The 20,643-nt window shown below is 40.6% G+C and overlaps 2 protein-coding genes across 3 annotated transcripts; one reads left to right on the top strand and one right to left on the bottom strand.

Moving 5' to 3' along the window:
* The first annotated feature begins 309 nt into the window (after window positions 1-309).
* ckmt2a (creatine kinase, mitochondrial 2a (sarcomeric)) lies at window positions 310-10,982 on the top strand. Of its 2 annotated transcripts, none has more exons than XM_035184657.2 (10): window positions 310-465; window positions 2,295-2,483; window positions 4,489-4,687; window positions 4,921-5,016; window positions 5,130-5,351; window positions 6,130-6,215; window positions 8,370-8,493; window positions 9,435-9,569; window positions 10,310-10,435; window positions 10,605-10,982. In XM_035184657.2, exons 2-10 carry the CDS (start codon window positions 2,335-2,337, stop codon window positions 10,719-10,721), a joined length of 1,254 nt encoding a protein of 417 aa, XP_035040548.1. In that variant the 5' UTR covers window positions 310-465; window positions 2,295-2,334; the 3' UTR covers window positions 10,722-10,982. The 2 variants fall into 2 exon arrangements, with proteins under 2 accessions (XP_035040548.1, XP_035040547.1); XM_035184656.2 differs by lacking the exon at window positions 6,130-6,215 and adding an exon at window positions 7,870-7,955.
* A 1,748-nt stretch (window positions 10,983-12,730) lies between these two features.
* LOC118125738 (ubiquitin-conjugating enzyme E2 L3) lies at window positions 12,731-18,060 on the bottom strand. Its single transcript, XM_035184659.2, has 4 exons — window positions 17,905-18,060; window positions 14,894-14,989; window positions 14,275-14,461; window positions 12,731-14,066 (listed from the first exon to the last, which is right to left on the bottom strand). Exons 1-4 carry the CDS (start codon window positions 17,929-17,931, stop codon window positions 13,912-13,914), a joined length of 465 nt encoding a protein of 154 aa, XP_035040550.1. The 5' UTR covers window positions 17,932-18,060; the 3' UTR covers window positions 12,731-13,911.
* Between the last annotated feature and the right edge of the window lie 2,583 nt (window positions 18,061-20,643).

The raw sequence follows: 20,643 nt of genomic DNA on the forward strand, positions 1-20,643 counted from the left end.
CAGAGTAATGATATAGTCATATCCAATAATAGTTGTATATGTGAGTAGGCATGTTATATATAAGCAATCTAGTTTACCTTGTTTTATATTTGGATGTGTTTTCTGAAGTTTCTGTGTGTGTGTGTGTGTCTGGACCTGTCAGGGTCACCAGGGAGATCAGGAAGTGGAAGAAGTAGAATAGTAGGAGGGAGATCATGTGTATGTGTGAGCGGCTTCAGCTGATATTTTCAAGGTCAAACTGGAGAGTGATATCGGACCCTCGTGGTCATAGCTCAACATGAGCAGCCTGTGCTGCTGCAGCTCATCCCTGTGGCCCTCTATTGGTTTATAACTGCGTGTTTCTGAACTTATGATTGGCCTCCAGTTTTTAATCCCGCATGAGGGGGTGGAGCCCCCAGTGAGAGGAGTGTGAAAAGCTCTTTAACAAGAGACCTTCAGCAAGAAGTCAGAGCAGCTTTTCCACAGGTACCGTACCTTCTTTTCTTCTTTCTCTCGCAGAAACTCTTCATTAGCTTCCTGTACTTACAAGTACATCTCAAGTTGTCTGTGAAATCATCTGTAGATCATGTATCAAAGAAGATAGGGGTTATATTTTATATTATTTTATACACTTAGATATTTTTGTATGCTTTTGATGTTACTAGTTAATCTAATAGGGATCACCAGTGTGTGCATGTTTCGAGAATCAAAATGTTTAAGATGTCAAAGGTGGATAGAGGCATGTGATGATGACTTGACATGTAGCTGTGAAAATACAAATGCAAGGCGTAATAAGAAGCAAGAAAAAAAAAGTATATTCATAGACACATATATATTTATCTATATATATACGTATATTGTTATTTGTTTCTTTCACAGTTACTATGAAAATCTTTTCCTTTCTTCTTTGAATCTTAATCATTTTAAATCATGGAGGCAGTGTTAACTCATCTGTGTCCTTTGGAGAGGACGAGGCTGGTCTTATGTCCCGTCCGGCACGTAAACCCCCCCACCTCCCTGGGAGTTAAAAGGTCATACTGATCAGGGGGAAGACAGGCTGAGTCTGAGGTGGTTTTGGTGTAATCCTGACCATAAGACCATGTGATCCATAGTGTCAGTTAGCAGTCGAGACTTTACCACCAGAGGACACTTGTAACATGCAGCCAGGGATGATGTTTCCTGTTGCAACTTACATAACGATAGTGACAGATAAATAAAGATAATTCTCTTTATCCTATTTTTTTTAAATAACCATCTCTGCTGTTCCATGTTCTTTACCTGCCTCTGTCCCTGTTTCCATCCCTCTGTCCAGCTGACTTGGCCTCATGAGGGTCCGGTCTTGTGACCAGGTTTGAATGTCACCGAGTCCTGAGCCAGTTTGGGTTTTGGCAGTGGATCCTGGCAGCACAACTGCCGTCCAGTGATCTATAAATAATATTATCATTCACCCAAAGAGACCAGAGTCCTTCACCTCCACAGACTGAGGCAGGGAAAAGAGTCAGGGATAAAGAGTCAGTAAATAAAATTACTGGGTGAATGTGTTCCACCCCAGTTAGCAGTGCAGGGGACTGATTGGCCATGTCTCACCTCTGACCAGGATTAACAGGAGTGATGACGTCTTCACAGCTTCCCTCTATATTAAGACACAGCCGCATGGTCTCTGTGAAGGACGAGCTGGAAAATAACCTTCCAGTCACAAGTTTCATGAAACCTAGTCAAATGTAACATTTTGGATCGGTTTTGATGGACTTAAACTGAAGATTGTGGTCTTATTTCCAGCCGTGCATGAGAGCTGCCTCCTCTTTCCTCCCTCACTGACTCTTCTTCGGGTATTAGTAATGACTGAAGCGTAAGTGGTCATATGAAACCTGCCATTCTTTGGTACTGGGAGTCTGTGATAATGCTAAGAGGCTAAGAGCGTCTGCCACGTTCATGTCCTCTAATCTTGTTAATGTATCGAACAAAAACCTGTGCCGGGAGTGAGCTCGTGAGCTCGTGGTTACGACCTGGGTAGTAAGTGTAGTAAGACAGACAAAATTACAAATATACAATCTAACTAAAATATAATTAGTACTGGTGTGAGATAGTGAAAATATAATGGCGGTACTGTACACCATCACGAATATGATTGGATGTGGCCAGTTGGCTGGTAGCCATGCAGCTGTGACCCTGTGACTCTGAAGCATAAATGAAAAAGGCTTCAGTCAATCCTTCTAATCTTAAGTGCTGTTGCGTGAACTTCCACATTGTTTTCCTTGTTCTTTATTCATCACATTTGAAGAGTTTAACAGAACACTGACCCTCTTTCTCTGCAGCTCTTTTGCTACTGACAGAGTCTGACGAACCAGCAGAGAGATGGCGAACTCTTTCACACGAATGATCTCTGGCCGCAACACGGCCGTGCTGTTGGCCAGCTTGGGCGCGGGAACGTTGGCGACTGGCTTCCTGTTGAGTGAAAACAGTTCTCTCGCTGCCGAGGCGAAGAAGATGCTGTATCCTCCCAGGTAAGACAGGCCAACATGAAGGCCACAGATACAGTACGAAGGAGGCAGAGTCTTTTTACTGTAATGATGTAACATGAAACAAGGACTGCATCAGTTTACATCCTCTTCTCAGACCACTGTCTCTCTGCTCCAAATGCAGACTGAGAGAGAGAGATTCCTCGGCGCACGTACCACAGCTCAAAATACAACATATTAATATAAAAATGAAGATACATTCAATATTAACCCATTTGTCAATTAACACAATCTTCTAACAATGTTAGAACTGATCTAACATAATCATTGAGTATTAAATGCATTTACACAGGTATGAGAAATCCATACCTCCCCATCCTCTTGTGGGCAAATGGAACATCCCACCTGAGACTATACCAAGTCAGTCATGGGGCTTAAAGTTGGCTGGAATATCAAACCACAACATTACACACAGCTGTTTGCAGGATGCATAGCGGTGAGGTAATGTATCGTAATTCTCATTCTGATCTCATCCATCTTGTTTGTAAGAGACCTGGAGTCTCACTGCCGTAAATCGTTGCCCCTCCCCGACCACACACATTAAGAATAGTTTATAGAAAAAGTCAATTTGTCTCCCTTATAGTCTCATTTTCTATTGTAGGTCATCGGTAGCAATATTAAAATAAGACTGTTTCATAACCAGTTAAAATCTCCTTGTAGGGCCTTTACATTGTTTTCAATTTTCTAAGCTTTTTTGAAGAAGAACATTTTCAACATATATTCAATCATGTGTGGCTTTGCTCAACAATATAGCACAGCAATAAACAAGGAATGACATAAATTTGCACCTTACTGAATCAGGTATTGGTGCATGGATGTTGGACATATAATACGTTGTGGCCCCTTTATGAAAAGATCCACTGGGCAGAGAACAGAAAGAGGCTTCATTCTCTGGGTTTTTCTCAAATTCCCGTGGATGGACGACCTTGGTGAGTCAGCGAGTGGTCCAAGCTCTGTTATTATCTGCCCTGACAACACAGACACTGACTACGTGCTTCACATCACTTGCACATTTCAGACGAGTGACTCACTGCTTTATGTTTCCACCAGAGAAGCAACTGAGGCGACATTCAGTAGAAATACTTCATGAGCTCATTTGTATGTTTTTCAAAAGTAAAACTGCACAGAATCAACAGATGTGTTTTGAGGCCCGCTGTGACCGTGCGGTTCATGTCAGCACATTTCCAGTGAGTACGAAGAGGTCCCAGCAGCCACGTTGGCACCGTCCTGTGGTATCACCAACGCTCTCAGGTTTCATCTGCGTTACCTTTGACTCACTCGCCCTGTGACTGGTCTTCAGTCCTCCAGGTTGTGGCCCTGGTATTAAGCCTGTGTCAGAGCAGAGGTTTTTGAGCATTTGAATTTGTGAACACGCAGAAAACACCATCATACAAGTACTGTAAGGCTGCTTACAATCATTATTTTGTATTTTCAATAGGGCGTCTGGTCAATACAATGTCCGATAAGAGTGTCCATCATTAGTCCCTTAAGACCAAGTTGATGTATTTAAATTGCTTATGTTGTCTGATTTGCTAACATCCAAAACCCCCAAAATGTTACTGTCACTGAAAACTATGAAAACTAGCAAATATTTGTATTGAATCAATTCATGTTTTGGTATTAATGCTTAAAATATGAATTTAACATTTTAAAGATGATCTAAACTGTTTCCCAATAATTTTATACCAGTTGACTAATCAATTAATAAACTATTATTTTCAAATTGGGAGCACTGGCTGGTTTCTGTTTGACTGGGGTCTGACATGTAAAGTCCTGGGGTCTCCTTCTCATGGAAGTCAGAATTTAGTTTTCATGACAGTGACATTTTGAGAGCGCCTTACTGTCCTACTGTGAATTTCCTTTTGAACTGGATGGTGGGATGGGATCGGAGGAAATGGTTTTAGCATCTGATGTTTGATGGACTGGGGATAGAAACTCTTTAAAAGCAGATCTGCATTGAAAGCACGAAATCTTGTCTATACCCCTGTAGCTCTGACTACCCTGACCTGAGGAAACACAACAACTGCATGGCCTCCTCTCTGACTCCGGCCATTTATGCCAGACTGAGGGACAAGGTCACCCCCAACAACTGGACCCTGGACCAGTCCATCCAAACTGGAGTGGACAACCCCGGGCACCCTTTCATCAAGACGGTGGGGTGTGTGGCTGGTGACGAGGAGAGCTACGAGGTAAGAGAGGTCGAGGGTCACAGCTTGTTCTCAATCAATCTGTCAATCAATGAATGACTCCAAAATTCAGTGTAGAGCTTAAAAGTTCCTTTTTAATCTTGGAAATTCCTTTTTTTCAAAGATCAGTATTTCTACACACACACACACACACACACACACACACACACACACACACACACACACACTTTTTGAATCCAGACATGCACACTTGACCTGTTAACTGTTCCCTGCAGGTGTTTGCTGAGCTCTTCGACCCCATCATTAAAGACAGGCACAACGGCTACGACCCCAGAACCATGATACACCCGACTGATCTGGAAGCCTCCAAGGTGTTTCCATCATAACAGCCCCACCACTCCCTTACCCTTCCATCCATACATTTCCTGAACCTGTAAAATATTTTCTTCAACATGCTTTTCATATTTTCTTTTCTCCTTTCCAGATAACCAACGGCGTGTTTGATGACAATTACGTCCTTTCGTCCCGTGTCAGGACCGGACGCAGTATCCGCGGGCTGAGCCTCCCCCCGGCCTGTTCGAGGGCCGAGCGTCGCGAGGTGGAGCGGGTGGTTGTCACGGCCCTGGCCGGCCTGAAGGACGACCTGGCTGGACATTATTACAGCCTGGGGGACATGACGGATCAGGAGCAGCAGCAGCTCATTGACGTGAGTCTCATCTTGGCTTATTCAAAGGAGCAAGAAAATTGTTTCCCTTGTCCCTGAGATCTCGGACCATCATGTTTAATGTGAAAGAACAACTCACATAGAATCTTATTGGGGATTCTTACATTTTAGAGCTTAATTACATTGATTTCAGCTACAAAGTGTCGTGTTTACATTGAGTGTGATGGAGAAGCTTTTTGGTTTAATTTGACATGAAAAAAATCTTTTTAATTGATGGTTCTCACCCTTTTGGGCTTGTGATCCCTTAAAGTCGAGCATGTTACTTCGCCTTCACGTGGACATTTCCCCTCTCAAACCAGCCTGGAGGGGAGAAAGTATTGTTTCTGTCTCATAATTTCAGGTTATATATCAGAGTGGTATCAATCTACTCGTCTCTACTACTCGTCTCTGCAGGAAAGCTAATGAGTGTATTTCAAACGTTTCTCAACTGTTGCTTTAAGTCTGACAAGATCTCCCTGATAATGTCAGAGTGATTCAGCCTGTACTAGGACGCTTCCCATTTATACAAAGGCTGCATCACAAAGGTTTAGAGCATGAGTCACAAGGACTAAAAGTCACAATATAAATGACATAAGCCTTTTTCAAATTATTAGTCAAATTATCTTATATCTGCTGTATAATTTTTTACCATTCCTTTTTCCCCCCTGCTCAAATCACATTATTGACAGCTTGCGATACAAATGCACATAGTCCAGGAGGTAATGTAGGTTCAGTTTTATTGACCTTTCTGCTCTGACCGTTTCACGCTGCGCCACATAAGGATCACTTCCTGTTTGACAAGCCTGTGTCTCCATTACTCACCTCGGCCTTCATGGCCCGGGACTGGCCTGACGCGAGGGGCATCTGGTAAGGCTGATGTTGTTCTGTGAAATCCACAGTGAAGGAAGGAAATGCAGTTCAAAGCATTCCCACCCTGAACTTTACTGACCCACATGGCCTTTTCCTGTCCTAGAGCTCCTGATCTGTGACGTGCACTCATTCACTCAGTTCTCCTGCTCTCCACTGTAGGAGGAGCTTGTAGATTCTTCCAGTGGTGGAGGAAGAAGCACTCTTCTTTTCACTCGAGGAAAATTAGCAGTGCCTTGTTGTAAAATTACTTTCAAGTAAAACATTCAAAGTTCTACATGACTGAGAATTTAAAAAAACGTGTGTAACCATGCCAACCTGCAGATAAATACTGAAGTAAACACAAGTACCAAAATCAGTACTGAATCACCAGTGAGTAAAGTGGTCAAAATGAAGCACATTTACTCAATTGCTGTCCTTAATTTGAGGTACTTGTACTTTACTTCACTATTTCCATTTGGACATTATGGATAATATAACAAGCTTTTAAACTACAACACACTGAAGATGAAAGATGAAATCAGTGTCTCCAACCATTTTGCATCCTGACGTCTTCCAAACAGCAGTGTGTGGTCGGGCTCATGTTTCAGATGTCTGTGACGCCCAGCAAATAGTTTCATATTTTTTTCTCACATGGTTTCATTTGAGTAAATGTTCAAATGATCCAACATATCAACTACAAAAACACAAAGATTGAAGAAAAACTCCACAAAAAAAAACAGAATTGTAAAACTGAACCATTGTTTTTTCTTTTTCCTCTGCAATGAATAACAGGATGACTCCTCCGATTTATCTGGAGTCCCTGTGTATAAAACAATACATAAGTCTGGAGGGCAAACCAGCTCCTCCTGCAGCAGCTACAACACTAACAGTTCACAGTTCACTCTTGAAAATGTTTTCATCATGTTTTGTTGAATCGATTTTAACTTTTGACAATGATCTGTTGGTTTGGCAACCTTAGCACGGTCAACAAAAACAGGCTGTTTGACTTTGTCAAAAGATTATTGGCACCAACTTGAATGATCTCTGCCATGTTTACCAAGTTAGAGCCACTAGAGGGCAATGGTCATCCTACCAGACCCTCAACACCCTCTTCGTGCAGAATTTCGACTTCTGCCATCAGTCAGGAGGTACACTTACCATGGGAAGGCCAAATCAAAAATATATTTGGGATCATTTGTCCCCTCAGTTATATAACTAGTTTCATGATGACGTCTTGTTTATTATATGTATTTATGAATTCCATGCACTCTTATGATGTGTATGAGTTGTGTGTTGGTTGTGTGACCACTGTTTGCAAACCAAATTGCCCCTCGTGGACAATAAAGACTTCCCTTAACCTTAACCTTTAACATACTGCTCACTCAGTATTAACCCTTTAATCATGCCATGTATAATAATACAGACGTCAGAGGGACCAAACCACAACTTGGATTTTCACATCTTTCTGCTTACTTAGTTTTACTTGTAGTTTTTTATGCAGGACTTTTACTTGTAAGGGAGTATTTTTTACACATAATTTACATAATGATACTTTTGCTTAGGTAAAGTATTTGAGTACTTCTTCCACCACTGCTGTTGTCACCAAATTATAGAACAATCCTTTTACTCCTCTTTAACATCCCCTCCCTATGTTTTCCCCTCCCACCCTCAGGACCACTTCCTGTTTGACAAGCCTGTCTCTCCACTGTTGACCTGTGCCTTTATGGGCAGAGACTGGCCAGACGCCAGGGGCATCTGGTAGGGTCTGTTCGTCTCTCCTGCCTGCATGTCTGCTGTGTCACCATTTACACTCTAACCTCCACATGCTGACTCATGCCAGCAGGAGTGTATGAAGGGACCTTGGGGGCCCCAGGCAAAAGGGATCCTGGGACCCCCCTCTTAGTTTTGGGCCCCAGGCAATTGCCTGCTCTGCCTACCCTCTTGCAATGCCCCTGCGTGCCAGTGATGTGTTCAACTTTTTAAATATCTTACTACATCATGTGAAGCTCAGTAGAAGCATGTGTGTGTGTGTATGTTTCCAAGTAGCATGAATATGTGAATGACTATAAGAAAGTCTGCTCCTTCATGACCTATGTGAGTCATCTCTGGAAATGAAAGCAGCTATTTTCCCAGAGAGCTCTTTATTTAGTTCCTGTAGCTGGATTTCTGCAGGCACAACAATGAGAAGACCTTCCTGATCTGGGTGAACGAGGAGGACCACACCCGAGTCATCTCCATGGAGAAGGGAGGCAACATGAAGAGAGTGTTTGAGAGATTCTGCAGAGGACTCAAACAGGTAGAGAGGAGCATACAAAAACACAAACACAAACACAGAGACAGGATGATAGATGTGGACTTTGTGTAAAACTAAGATATCTTAACAACTATTGGAGGGGTTACCAGGAGGTTTTGTGCATGTGGACATTCATCTTCCCCTCAGGATGAACTGTCTCATACTCTGTTCATCCTTGGATCCAATACCTTGACATTAGCACTTAGCTCAAATCACAGCTGTACACAGCCAAACACTTGGGATGGGATCTCACCTCCCCGCACTATATGCAAATAATCACGTACATCATTTGCATTCACACAGCGTCAATATGTGGCCACACATGTTGATACCAAGTCTTAGTACACATATTGGGACCCTGTTTTGTTTGTATTGTGCACAATGCAAAACACATTCCTAATCTTGGTATCATACTATTTCATGGACTGAGCAGTTGATGGCAGTAATGCAGCAGGAAACATGGTAACGAAGGCAGAGAAGAAGAGAACTGCAAGCAAGCAAATTGACTAATATTCAAAATATATTCGTAAAATACAGCTTAAGGAATGCTTAGACCTCGAGGAGACACACATTGTAGTTTGATGAAAAATAACTTGCACTGATCACTTAAAGGGTCAGTGTGTAGAATTTACTGACATCTAGTGGTGAAGTTGCCTGTTGCAGCTGAATCCCCCTCACCTCAACCTTGCTTCCAAACATGAAAGAGAACCCGTGGTAGCCTTCAGTTGTCATAAAAACTCAAAATGTGTTTAGTTTGTCCAGTCAATGTTCAATCTTTATTTAAGCCTGAAGTTAAAAGTATATGTCAAACATATTTCAAGTTTTCACTCTTAGCAATAGTGTAAAATAACATCTTGGAGCATTCGTGATTACAACAGATTAAATGGTCCAAATTTGGAAATATAAGTGACTGATCAACTCTGTGCATGTCACATCCCATACAGGTGGAGCATCTGATCCAGGAGAGAGGCTGGGAGTTCATGTGGAACGAGCATCTGGGCTACATCCTCACATGTCCCTCCAACCTGGGCACCGGCCTGAGGGCGGGCGTGCACGTGCGCTTGCCAAAACTCAGCAAGGTAATACATGCACACTTTCAGACGACTCACCAGCTGTCCCGCTTCGGGAACAGTCACAACTCTGTAGGAAACACACACAGGCACAACTTTAACCAAGTTAACAAGAATAGTCTCTCTGGTTAAGTTCATCGTCTGCAGCGATGGAGTTTGTGCACTTCTCATGGAGCTGTAGATGATTAAAGTTCAATTTTTCGGAGAAATTAAAAAAAACGTTTGTGATATTCTGTGTTTTATTCTGTGTGTTATAAATTCCATTCAAACTATAACTAACAATGAATGTCTCCTACTAACAAGTAAAGTTTGTTCATCAAAGCCTGATATATCTTATTCATCCCTGTAAAACATTTAAACACACTGTTACACTGGGTCACATGTTCCTTCATCACCATGAACACACACACACACACACACACACACACACACACTGTAGTTTATTATGAATCAGTCCCACATATACACTGTCCTGCTGCACCAAATGTGGATTAGTATCAAATAAAAAATAGTCCCCAACAACTTTTTTACTCCTGTTTGTGTGAAGAAATGAAACCAGACTCTAAATGTGTTCTGCAGAGGAAGCTCCATTAAATTGAGGTCAAGAATCAACACAATCTCCACTCTAGCCCAAAGCTTTTACCAAAAATGTAAATGTAATTAAGTATATGGTTTATTAACATTTGTTCTACAATGTTTCTTTTACAATTTACTGCACCATGTAACAAATGATTGAAAACACTGTGCAGGACCAACGTTTCTCCAAAATCCTCGACCACCTGCGGCTGCAGAAGAGAGGCACGGGCGGGGTGGACACGGCTGCTACTGGAGACACCTTTGACATATCCAACAACGACCGTCTGGGTAAATCTGAGGTGAGGATCAGTCATGTTGCATGAAGAAATATTTTCTTCCTGCTGTTTATTTGTTCATGTTATTCGGGGAACTCCATTTCCATCATCAGACTCATAAAAAGCTGATCTGAGTCACTGTTTTGCTGTAGAAATGAACTTTATGAGTGTGTGTGTGTGTGTGTGTTTGCAGGTGGAGCTGGTCCAGATGCTAGTCGATGGAGTCAACTACCTGATTGAGTGTGAGAAGAAGCTGGAGAAGGGCCAGGACATCAAAGTCCCAGCTCCCGTTGTTCAGTTCAGGAAATAGAAGCTGGACTCACGGTGCCTCCGGTGTTAGACAGAGGTCAGCGCTCTGTTCGGTGCTCCCTCCCACACTGAGCCAGTGGAGAAACCTCAGAATGACAAGCATCCACTGCTGCAGAGGAGGTCCTTTCTTTACGCCTCCCACAAATCTTTAGGGTAGCCTTATCGTAGACATGATCTGCTGTTAGGGGGAATTCTACCTCACTTTAAGGTCTTCACTGTAACCCCGACTTTCAATAAAATCAACGGTAATAAAAAAAAACGACACTGTATTTTTGACTTTTCTTCTTCTCGTGTGTTATTTAACCCTGTTTCACAAATCCTCCTTCATTTTTCCAGGAGAATGGAGAACACTTATTTGAAGAAAACTTGGTAACACTTTACAGTACGTCCTACTGGTGGTTATATCATAAAAAGAAGGAGATAAAAAAGAGAAGTGTTTAGCTAAATTAATTCTACTATAACCTTCAAGGCACAGTACTGGGGGGAAAAACGGACTAAATCTGTTACACTGATCCTTTAATAACTGCTTGGATGTGTAGAAAAGACAAGATACAAAGAGAAAGTACAAAATTAAACGGGTTCCTTTTTAAAAAAAAATTCACAGCTATAGCTACAGCCACACTACCGGGATTTGTTCACATGTCTTCTACATCACTGTCACATTTGGAATGAGGACAAGTAGGAAAGTGGGTCAATACTTTTGTAAATAAGCTCCTAGTAGTAATGTTAGCCAAGCACTGCAGCAGCTCATGACAGTTTACGGTGGAGTGTTTAAATACACCTTGGTTACAGCCATGGTGTACAACACAATAGTAAAGTAAATGGATACTTTTTTTTTATAATTATGACAATCACCAATCTTTTGCAATGCAAGAGCATTCCGGGTCAAAGCGCTGTGGTGTTTGTCTCTGAATGACTCTTCAACAGTATTTCTTTGCTGCTTTAACTGAAACCCTGAGCTAGAAACTTTGAACCACAAGATATTTGGCTCCTCACTTCTATAAGCAGGATGCTGAAAGACGCGACTTTCGTGTTCAGACAGGTACATTCATATAATGAATATTAATGAATATATCAATCAAATTAATGTTTTGGACCTTGGGGTTCTCAGGGCTCGGCTGTTGTCAAGACTTTTTTTCTTGGAAACACTTCTCTTTTAGTCTCTTATTGCATTTTTTTTTCTTCAATGTATCTATTTTTTAAATTTCTTTTTGACATATTGAAATAATCAAATAAAATCTAAATCAAAGTTGACAGTATTTCTACAACTCCAACCTTAAAAGTAAGCCCCCCACCTTAGGCTAGTTGTAACTTGATCTTTCATTTTTGGTTTTACAAAGGTCTGATGAGCTGTTACTGTATTGTTAGGTCATGGGATGTGGAGCTTGCCTGTTGAAAAATCCAAATGTGTGTCCTGGAGCTCAGAGTGGGCCTCCCTTATCTGAGGGAATCACTTCTTTAATAAACTACATGTAAGGTACTGCCAGTTCCCCTACACTGCACACACACATTCTGTAGACATCGGCCGGTTGGGGACTGACATGTAGGCCTGAGAGAGGTGATGCAACGATTGATGGTGTTGTAAGTCATGTCATCAGGTTCCATAAGCAGACTAAGGTGGTTTAGTGAATGGATTCTTAGAAGCCATGTTTGGTTTCATTTGTGTTGTTTAAGATCATAAAAAGGTCGTCTCTTGGTACAATAGTGTAGAAGAGATGTAAAATAAATAGAATGTAGATGAGTTGGTTACACGTTCATTTTTAATGTTTATAAGTTTCAGTCTTTTAATTGTGTGGCATGTGTTTCCTGTTTGCACCCGAGTCTTTTCATAACCTTTACTACATTTTTCCAGTACTGTGGCTCCATAATTTAATATTATACCTCAAATCCTTTTTAGGCTCATCAAACCACTCTGTGCTCTGTATGAAAGAATCGGCATTGATGTTTCTCATTTGTTGCAGTTTACACAAAGACATAATATCTGAAGATAATAAACAAAAGAAATACAAGTTTGATTAAGCATCCATCACAGATCTTTATTCAATGAAGACCTTCTGTCTACCACCTGCAGCTGGATGTGTTGACAGCATAGAGCGGGCTGCTGCTGTGCTAGGATTCGTCAGCCACTGGTGTTTATTGATGAGGAAAGCTTTTAAATTAGCACTGTTCAACTGCTGATTACAGAAACATTAACAGCAGACGGAAAACCAATTGCAATTCCAACAACCAATCGGTGCCTTCTATAGAATGCTCCTAGTATGACAATATTGTCAGTGAGTGTGATTAGGTGACATTGAACAGTGCAGAAGATCAACCCTGTGTGTTAATAATAGTTCTAAAACAAAGGGTTTGTCTTATTTCTGTCACGAAAGATGCCATAACAGACAAAAGAAACTGACGTGCCCAAACAACTATGTCTGGTATCCAGACATCCAGTAGTTATATCAACAAAACAAAAACATCCAATTCCCCTCCTGCATAAAAAGTAATGTAATGCTCGCTGACTGTGTGTACTTTCCTGGGAGGCCAACAGAGGAGTGATAATAGTTCTAAGGGATTTCTGTCCCAAAACGTCTCAAAATACAAAGACAAATGGTTGTTGTTGCGTTTCATAAACTTTTTTTTACAAGTTCTGAATCAATAACAAACTTTTCCATGTACTGCAGTAGGTGATTTTACAGAGTACAGACAGAACCAAAAAGCAAATAAGGAGAAAAGATAGACAAACAGCATTGGATGCTGTATGGTTTTAACTTCTGAAAACAAAGCTATAAATCTGTAAACATGTCTGCATGAACTAATGATCAATCTGAGAACACATTCAACATTTAAGTAAGAAGAACAGCATTTTAATTATTCCTGATATTTAACTTTGCAGGATGCCACCTCTGACAATTTTCTTGTTTTTCCTATAAAGAAATCAGTAGAAAGAAGTCATCAACAAATCAAAAGGTGACACCTAGAGGCCAGAACCTACCTATTCACCAAAAGTACTGCTTTTTCTTTCTTTTTTGGCAAAGTGAAACAGAAACACAATCCTCTATTAGTGGTTGCAGAGTGCTAAAACAATGCAGGTACACAAATCTGGGCAACTCTGTGGGGTTTTCGAGATAAGAACAGAGAGTCAGGGTGAGCTCTTTCAACAGGAAACAGAAAGGAGGCCAACAGCCGTGAGTGTCAGTGTTGTGACGTCAGTCCATAGGTCGCTTTTCACTGTGTTTCTTTGTGAACTCCTCGGCATTCTTCATGAATTTACCCTGGTCTTTAGTGTATTCCTCTGCCAGGTCTGCCCTCAGCGGGTGCTCGGGCTGGGGGACGCTCACCAGAGCAATGAGATTATTGATCACTGGAGGAGAGAAGGAATGGGAACACACGTGAGTAAGAGGTGTGTAAAAGGGGTTTTACACACCTTTTTTAAAAAACTGCAGATTATCACAAACAGCAGTGAGGAATTTCTGTGTGAACTTTTCCACCTTTTAAACCTGCAATAGCAGAGTATTGGCCACTTGGAGGCAGTAGAAACAAGCTGTGAAGAGTACACCCCCTCCTCTTACCTTGGATGGTTTTTGTCGCTGGTTTCCAGTTCTCCACACTGACGATAGGCAGGCAGACCTGACCCTTCTCGTCAATATTGGGATGGTAGATTTTTGTCTTGAAAGTGACCCTGGGTGGCTTGAAGGGGTACTCGGCAGGGAAGATGATCTCAATGCGAAATGCTCCTTTGTCATATGGAGGACAATCCTTGGACAAAAATAAATAATCACATTTATCAACCTTTTCAAACTCAAAATTCACGTTTTTTCCCCCTCAAGTGTTATTATTAATATTGAAAAGGTAGTAATAGGTCAGAGGGAAAATTTGAAATGATCTTTTTGCTCCCAGTAGCTGGAGGGGTGTATCAGCATCTGTGTTTAGATGACAGCAGCTCTGAAGTTAGAACCCCGGAGTCGGTATAAATGACCGTCTCCGGCTTAATGTTTCAAGCCATTTAATTTTAAGATGAGAACCCTGTAAAAGGGCTCTTAAAAGTGATTGTTCCATCATATAAAAATAGATTTTTGAATGCTTGTCAGAAAAGAGCACAGGACATATATTGAATGCTGTTGCAGGACACAAAATATACAATTTAAACTGAAAGTTAAAAGGTCACTTTAGTAATAGTTGAGTACTTACAGGAACAATTAGCCCTTGCCAGGCTAAGATATTTGATTCGTCGACTTGAATGTTGCGGAAATGCTTATGTCCAGATTTCCTGATGTCACCGAGCTCCTGAAAGAAAAAAAACTTGATTTAAAATGGGATAAAATTATCTGATTACTGGGAAAGTAGAGATGTTCTCATACCGATTCCAGCATTGGAAATACCTCAGATACTGCTGAAAATGCCTGGTTGAGCATTGGCGAGTACTCAAATCTATGTACCAATCAGATTCCATGTCTTTAAGATATATTCATTTCACCCAGATAAAAACTGCAGTTTCCTTTTCCTGGAAATCAATTCTGCATCTCCACAGCCAACAGCAGTTGCACCGTACTGCCACTGGCAATACAGATTGGCGAGCTAGATAAAACGTCAGCAATTTGGTAATATGTCATACTGGAAAGTCCCAGAAGTGATACCATGATGTGTACTGCATTCAAGACTTCAGTTTCAAGGGATGTTGTGCATTTCTAGATTTACTTAGATGTTTATATACACGTTTTTTTTCTAAATGCACCAGTATCAGATTGGTACTCAGTATCAGGAGTGGAAAAATGGTATCAGACCATTTCTATGGGAAAGCACTCACTCATGGAGGATGCACTCTCTGTGGCCACTTTGTGAGCTGCACCTGTATAGTCTAATGCAACTGTGCTGCCTTAACATCCACTTTTATGATATATAATAATGTTTCAAATGCCCAGTAGATAAAGAGCATTGTAATACGGCCCTGACGTACTGAGTCCAGTCAAACAGTTACGTCACTCTCTTCACAATGAGTCAGATCCACTCTGCTCATTTTGACTGCTTACAAAATGTATTATCCTTCTGTACAATGTACAACAACACTGTACATAGTGGAGACCTCTGTGGTAGATGGTTAAGTCAGTGATTCATAACGCAACACATGTTTCTGGGAATGTGAGTGTTGAGCGCTTCATTACTGAGTTCCCTAACAAAGCAGTACAATGATGTCCCATATGGTATCTCAGCCATTATCAATATTAACTATTGTTGATTATCATTATTATTGTTCTGCTTTCATTGTAATATGGCAGCAACTATTGATTGTTTTTATTATCATCGATCAAACAATTAATCATTTGGTCCTATCACAAGTTCTCAGAGTCAAAGGTGGTGGTGCAACAACATCTGATTAATTACTATTTTTATTTGAATAATCCATTTCATTTGAATAATGTACTCGTAAATATGCGCATGTGCAAATAGGTGTCAAATTGGTGGAAGTGTTGTCACAATACCAAAATGTTGGTTTGGATACCAATATCAAGTCATGAATTAATGGTACCCATACTTTTTCAACACTTTCCTTAGCCGATGTGTCCCGGGCATCATTTATTACGTACCCATACTAATAAAATTAGGTATTGTAACCGTTTTAACAGCTGGGTATCGCAATACCTTTCTAGTATCGCTATACCATGCAATACTACTTGGTGGAAATGGATTTGTTGTTTGTTTACTGATTTAGGCTGTAACCAGCCAACATTTGGCATTTCTGCTTGAATAAAATAGTTACCAATATTTTTGTCACTCAACTAACGGAATAATAATTTTAGCTCAACATGGCTTTACCATGTGATGAGCAACTAATCCTGGGTGCCTCTCATGTATTATTACAGTCGAGTCACAAAGAAAACCAAACTAAATACAACACTCAGTGCTGTTTCCGAAGACATTTCTAAATCCCTCGAACTGAGTGAAAAAAATAAAATAAAACTAAGTCTCCTGCGTGACAGAAAAGATCATTAACTCATATTTACAGGTTGTATTTTCAACCCAGGAAACCTCTTTAGTGTTTTTGTAGGACATACGAAAAAAATATAAGCGCTTTAGTTGGAAAAAACACAAAAAAAGCTGCTGCGATGCTCCAGAGTTATACTAGTCAGTGATTGTACTCAGATTGCAGCTCAGATAATTTGACTGCGGTGTCATTAAGTAAATACTTTAACCTGAGAGGCAGAAGTATATCTCTACTAAATCATCTACTTCCCGTCAGTATTTGTGTGTGGAATTCAGAAGCGGAAACAAAATACTTGACTGATGTTCTCACTTGACTAATTCCTAACACAGGGACCTTGTTGTAAATCAAAACCAAATGCTGGTACATCGCATTGAAACTGAAACTATCAAACTGAAGTTCTGGAGAAAGTCATTTCCTGTCTATTACACTCAAGTAAAACAAGATTTTAACATTTGTTTAATAATAATAACTGTTATTATTGTTGTTTTTTAACAATAATATGCAATTTGCGAACACTTTACAACTCATCTGTGGATATTTTTCACAATTTTATGATATTTTATTGACTGTACCAGTCAGTAAAATAAATTGGCTTGTTATTTAATGATTAAAGAACATAATTATTAAATTTGAGCCTAATATTTTGTTGAAATTTAAAGAAACTGGGAAAAGCAGCAAATCCTCAGATTGGAGGGCCTGACAAGAGAAAACTTCGAATCTTTAATCAAATTACAGAAATAAACCGATTTATTTTCTGTCGATTCACTTATGGATTCATAGTCTGAGTGTAGTTGTTTAGTTAATTTATGTTTTTTGGTCGAATAATCTCCGAGCCGGGGTCTAAAGTCACGCCCCAGCCCCAAAGTCTCCATGTTTTCGGCACAGCCGCGTCTCTCCACACGGTGACGGCTCGTGGAACCAGGGGCTTCACTACCCAGGAACACGCCGACTCATCGGCTCGCCCTTCGGATATCGACGCGTCGCCCGCCCGCTGCCGTCTAACTGTGTCGCTGCTGACTCACTCCAACTAACTAACTAGTTCCCCCAGTCGCCGTTTGTCGGACGTCATGGTCCTTTCATTTCGTCGAGCACATGAACGAAAGGACATTTACACACGGCTGACGGGTCTTTAGCGACACACACACAGCCGAGACAAGTCGGTTGAACCCTCCCGACGTAGAATTGATTGTAATGAACGTATATTATTATTTGTTTTTACCTTTGTTAGTCTTCTGGACGCAGCCATTGTGGCACCGATCTCGTCGTCGTCGTCGCCGTCTTCTTCTTCTTCTTCCTGTTTCTTTCCGTTCCTTCATAGACTTCTTTTGAGTTTGTTTTTAAGAGGCTGTCAGTCGGCGTCCTGGGTCACTACCACCACCTACCGGCCAGGAGGATGTATGTCAGACGGAAAATTACAAGGGGGAAGCATTTGAACCAGAGACTCGTTTATTTGCACCAGAAGTGGATATTTTATTTTTATTTAAAAATAAACAAGACAATATATATATATACATATATTTTTAAGGATTTAAAAAATATGATAAACTACTGAACATAAACTCTAAATGGCACAAATGGAGTTTATGCCTGTCAGTTTTAAGGCATTATATAGAATAGGACATAAGAAAATGCCAAAGTATTTTAGAATAATAGTTTTAAAACCATGGCCGCGAGCAGCACTGTGCGGGCACAAGCACTTCCGATCTCGTGACCTGATGGGGCCGTGGGGGAGGGCGAACAGGGCGGGGCGAAACAGCTCCATGTTGCGTGCGTTTTGTGCATCTCGGGAAGGATAAACACGTCACTTCCTGTGTTCGTCACGCGGCGCTTGACCAGGCCCACTAATCACGCATTACGGTCCGAGCCATCAAGTGTAGACCACAAGGTGAACATTGTATGTAAATCGAATTAGAGTTGTAAAACGAGGCTTACCTCCTTTTGGCAGTAGGTGGTGCTATCACCATCACTACATACAGACTGTTTGATATGTTCAGGTCAAAAACACTCTGGTTTCTCTACAGATCTTATAAATATTTCACCTTTGCAACAGTCTAAGACATCGAAAGAATATATGACCACTGGACACTGTGACATTAAAGCAAACAGACAACAAGGAATTATTTGCTTAATGACTCCTTTGAAATTTGATATAAAGCCTGGGTGGAGTTAAATACTAAGTCACAAACAAGTGTTATTCTTTTAGCTGAACCCTTTTTATACACAACATGGGTCAAAAGTGACCCGGCTCAGTTTTTATTTTTATTTTGTATATCATCATTCAGTATTTCAGGTATTCCCCAATTAACTTGTTTTTGATCATCACAAATCCTTATTTAAATTGTTCCTGTTACTTTTTGAATAAAAATCCTTTTTGTATCACTACCCTTCTAATGTATAACATGGGTCAAATATGACCCGTATTCATTTCCTTTGTTATTTCATGCATGGCTGAGTGTTTCTTTGCAATATGTTTGAAATAAATATATTTTATCATTTAAAGTATTCATTACGAATCTTGTTTTTGATTTGTACATCACTTTTACACACATGGGTCAAAAATGACCCATACAGTATGTATTCACAACAAAACACCTACCATTCATTTCACACAGCTGCTTTTGCACATCTGATGCATGTAAGTCTTATTTTACAATCAATTACTAGTGAGAAAGAGAAATATGTACAATACTAACTAACTGTTAGCTAGCTAGCTTCTTTTCTGGATAGCTAACCATAGCTAGATCAACAGGAGTGTCTTGGAATCCAGCTCTCCAAAATGAAGAAGGCTCTTTTGATGACATAGAAGACTCATCTTCTATGTCATCAAGGGCATGCTATGCCATGTTGTGCAATAGCAGGGGTTTGCATAGCTTGTAATGCATATTCAGAGTGATCAGAGTAAAATTCAGAGTAATCACCTGAACAACTAAACTCAACAGTGCAGTAAATCGAGGAAAAGACCATAATGGCACACAAGATGAATGACCAACAGCTGATACATTTTCTGCTGTACCTTGCAGAACTGAGGGCAAAGGAGAATGAATAGAAGAGCAGACAAGAACTGCAGAAGATGAAAGAAATGTTTATCATGTACGATGACTATCAGGAGCGCAGTGAGAAAGTGGCGACGATGAAAAATTAGAAAAAGGTGGCAGATGACATCCTATATTCCTAGAGGCAAGTGAGCTAAATCAACTGACCTTCAATTCTGTCTGGTTTAACCAATCTTCATGAAATTTGGGTACACACGTGTATTATGACCGGACGGGAAAAAAGTCCCGCCACCAATTTGATTAACGCAACAGGTAGTCGGCCATTTTGGATTCAGTGGCAATTTTGCTTTTAAATGTATCTAATTGACATACTGTATGTGTCTATGTGCAGGACCATAGAAACATACTGTATGTGTATACGTGCAGGACCATAGAAACATACTGTATGTGTGTACGTGCAGGACCATAGAAACATACTGTATGTGTCTATGTGCAGGACCATAGAAACATACTGTATGTGTGTACGTGCAGGACCATAGAAACATACTGTATGTGTATACGTGCAGGACCATAGAAACATACTGTATGTGTGTACGTGCAGGACCATAGAAACATACTGTATGTGTCTATGTGCAGGACCATAGAAACATACTGTATGTGTGTACGTGCAGGACCATAGAAACATACTGTATGTGTATATGTGCAGGACCATAGAAACATACTGTATGTGTGTACGTGCAGGACCATAGAAACATACTGTATGTGTACATGTGCAGGACAAAGACATACTGTATGTGTCTATGTGCAGGACCATAGACACATACTGTATGTGTATAAGGTGTACATGTGCAGGACCATACACATAAACACAATGTGGAGACATACTGTACAGTGTGTGTACATGTGCAGGACCATAGACACATACTGTGTGTGTACATGTGCAGGACCATGGACACATACTGTGT

The sequence above is a fragment of the Hippoglossus stenolepis genome, chromosome 18 (assembly GCF_022539355.2).
Source record: "Hippoglossus stenolepis isolate QCI-W04-F060 chromosome 18, HSTE1.2, whole genome shotgun sequence".
Classification (NCBI taxonomy): domain Eukaryota; kingdom Metazoa; phylum Chordata; class Actinopteri; order Pleuronectiformes; family Pleuronectidae; genus Hippoglossus; species Hippoglossus stenolepis.

Bases quoted from the DNA above. Each gene is read 5' to 3' on its own strand.
- ckmt2a (XM_035184657.2), top strand. From the start codon at position 2,335: ATGGCGAACTCTTTCACACGAATGATCTCTGGCCGCAACACGGCCGTG. The intron at 4,688-4,920 runs GTAAGAGAGGTC...TGTTCCCTGCAG, and splicing joins GTGACGAGGAGAGCTACGAG to GTGTTTGCTGAGCTCTTCGA. The intron at 5,017-5,129 runs GTGTTTCCATCA...TCTCCTTTCCAG, and splicing joins CTGATCTGGAAGCCTCCAAG to ATAACCAACGGCGTGTTTGA.
- LOC118125738 (XM_035184659.2), bottom strand. From the start codon at position 17,931: ATGGCTGCGTCCAGAAGACTAACAAAG. The intron at 14,462-14,893 runs GTAAGTACTCAA...TTTTTGTCCAAG, and splicing joins GGCAAGGGCTAATTGTTCCT to GATTGTCCTCCATATGACAA. The intron at 14,067-14,274 runs GTAAGAGGAGGG...TCTCTCCTCCAG, and splicing joins AGCGACAAAAACCATCCAAG to TGATCAATAATCTCATTGCT.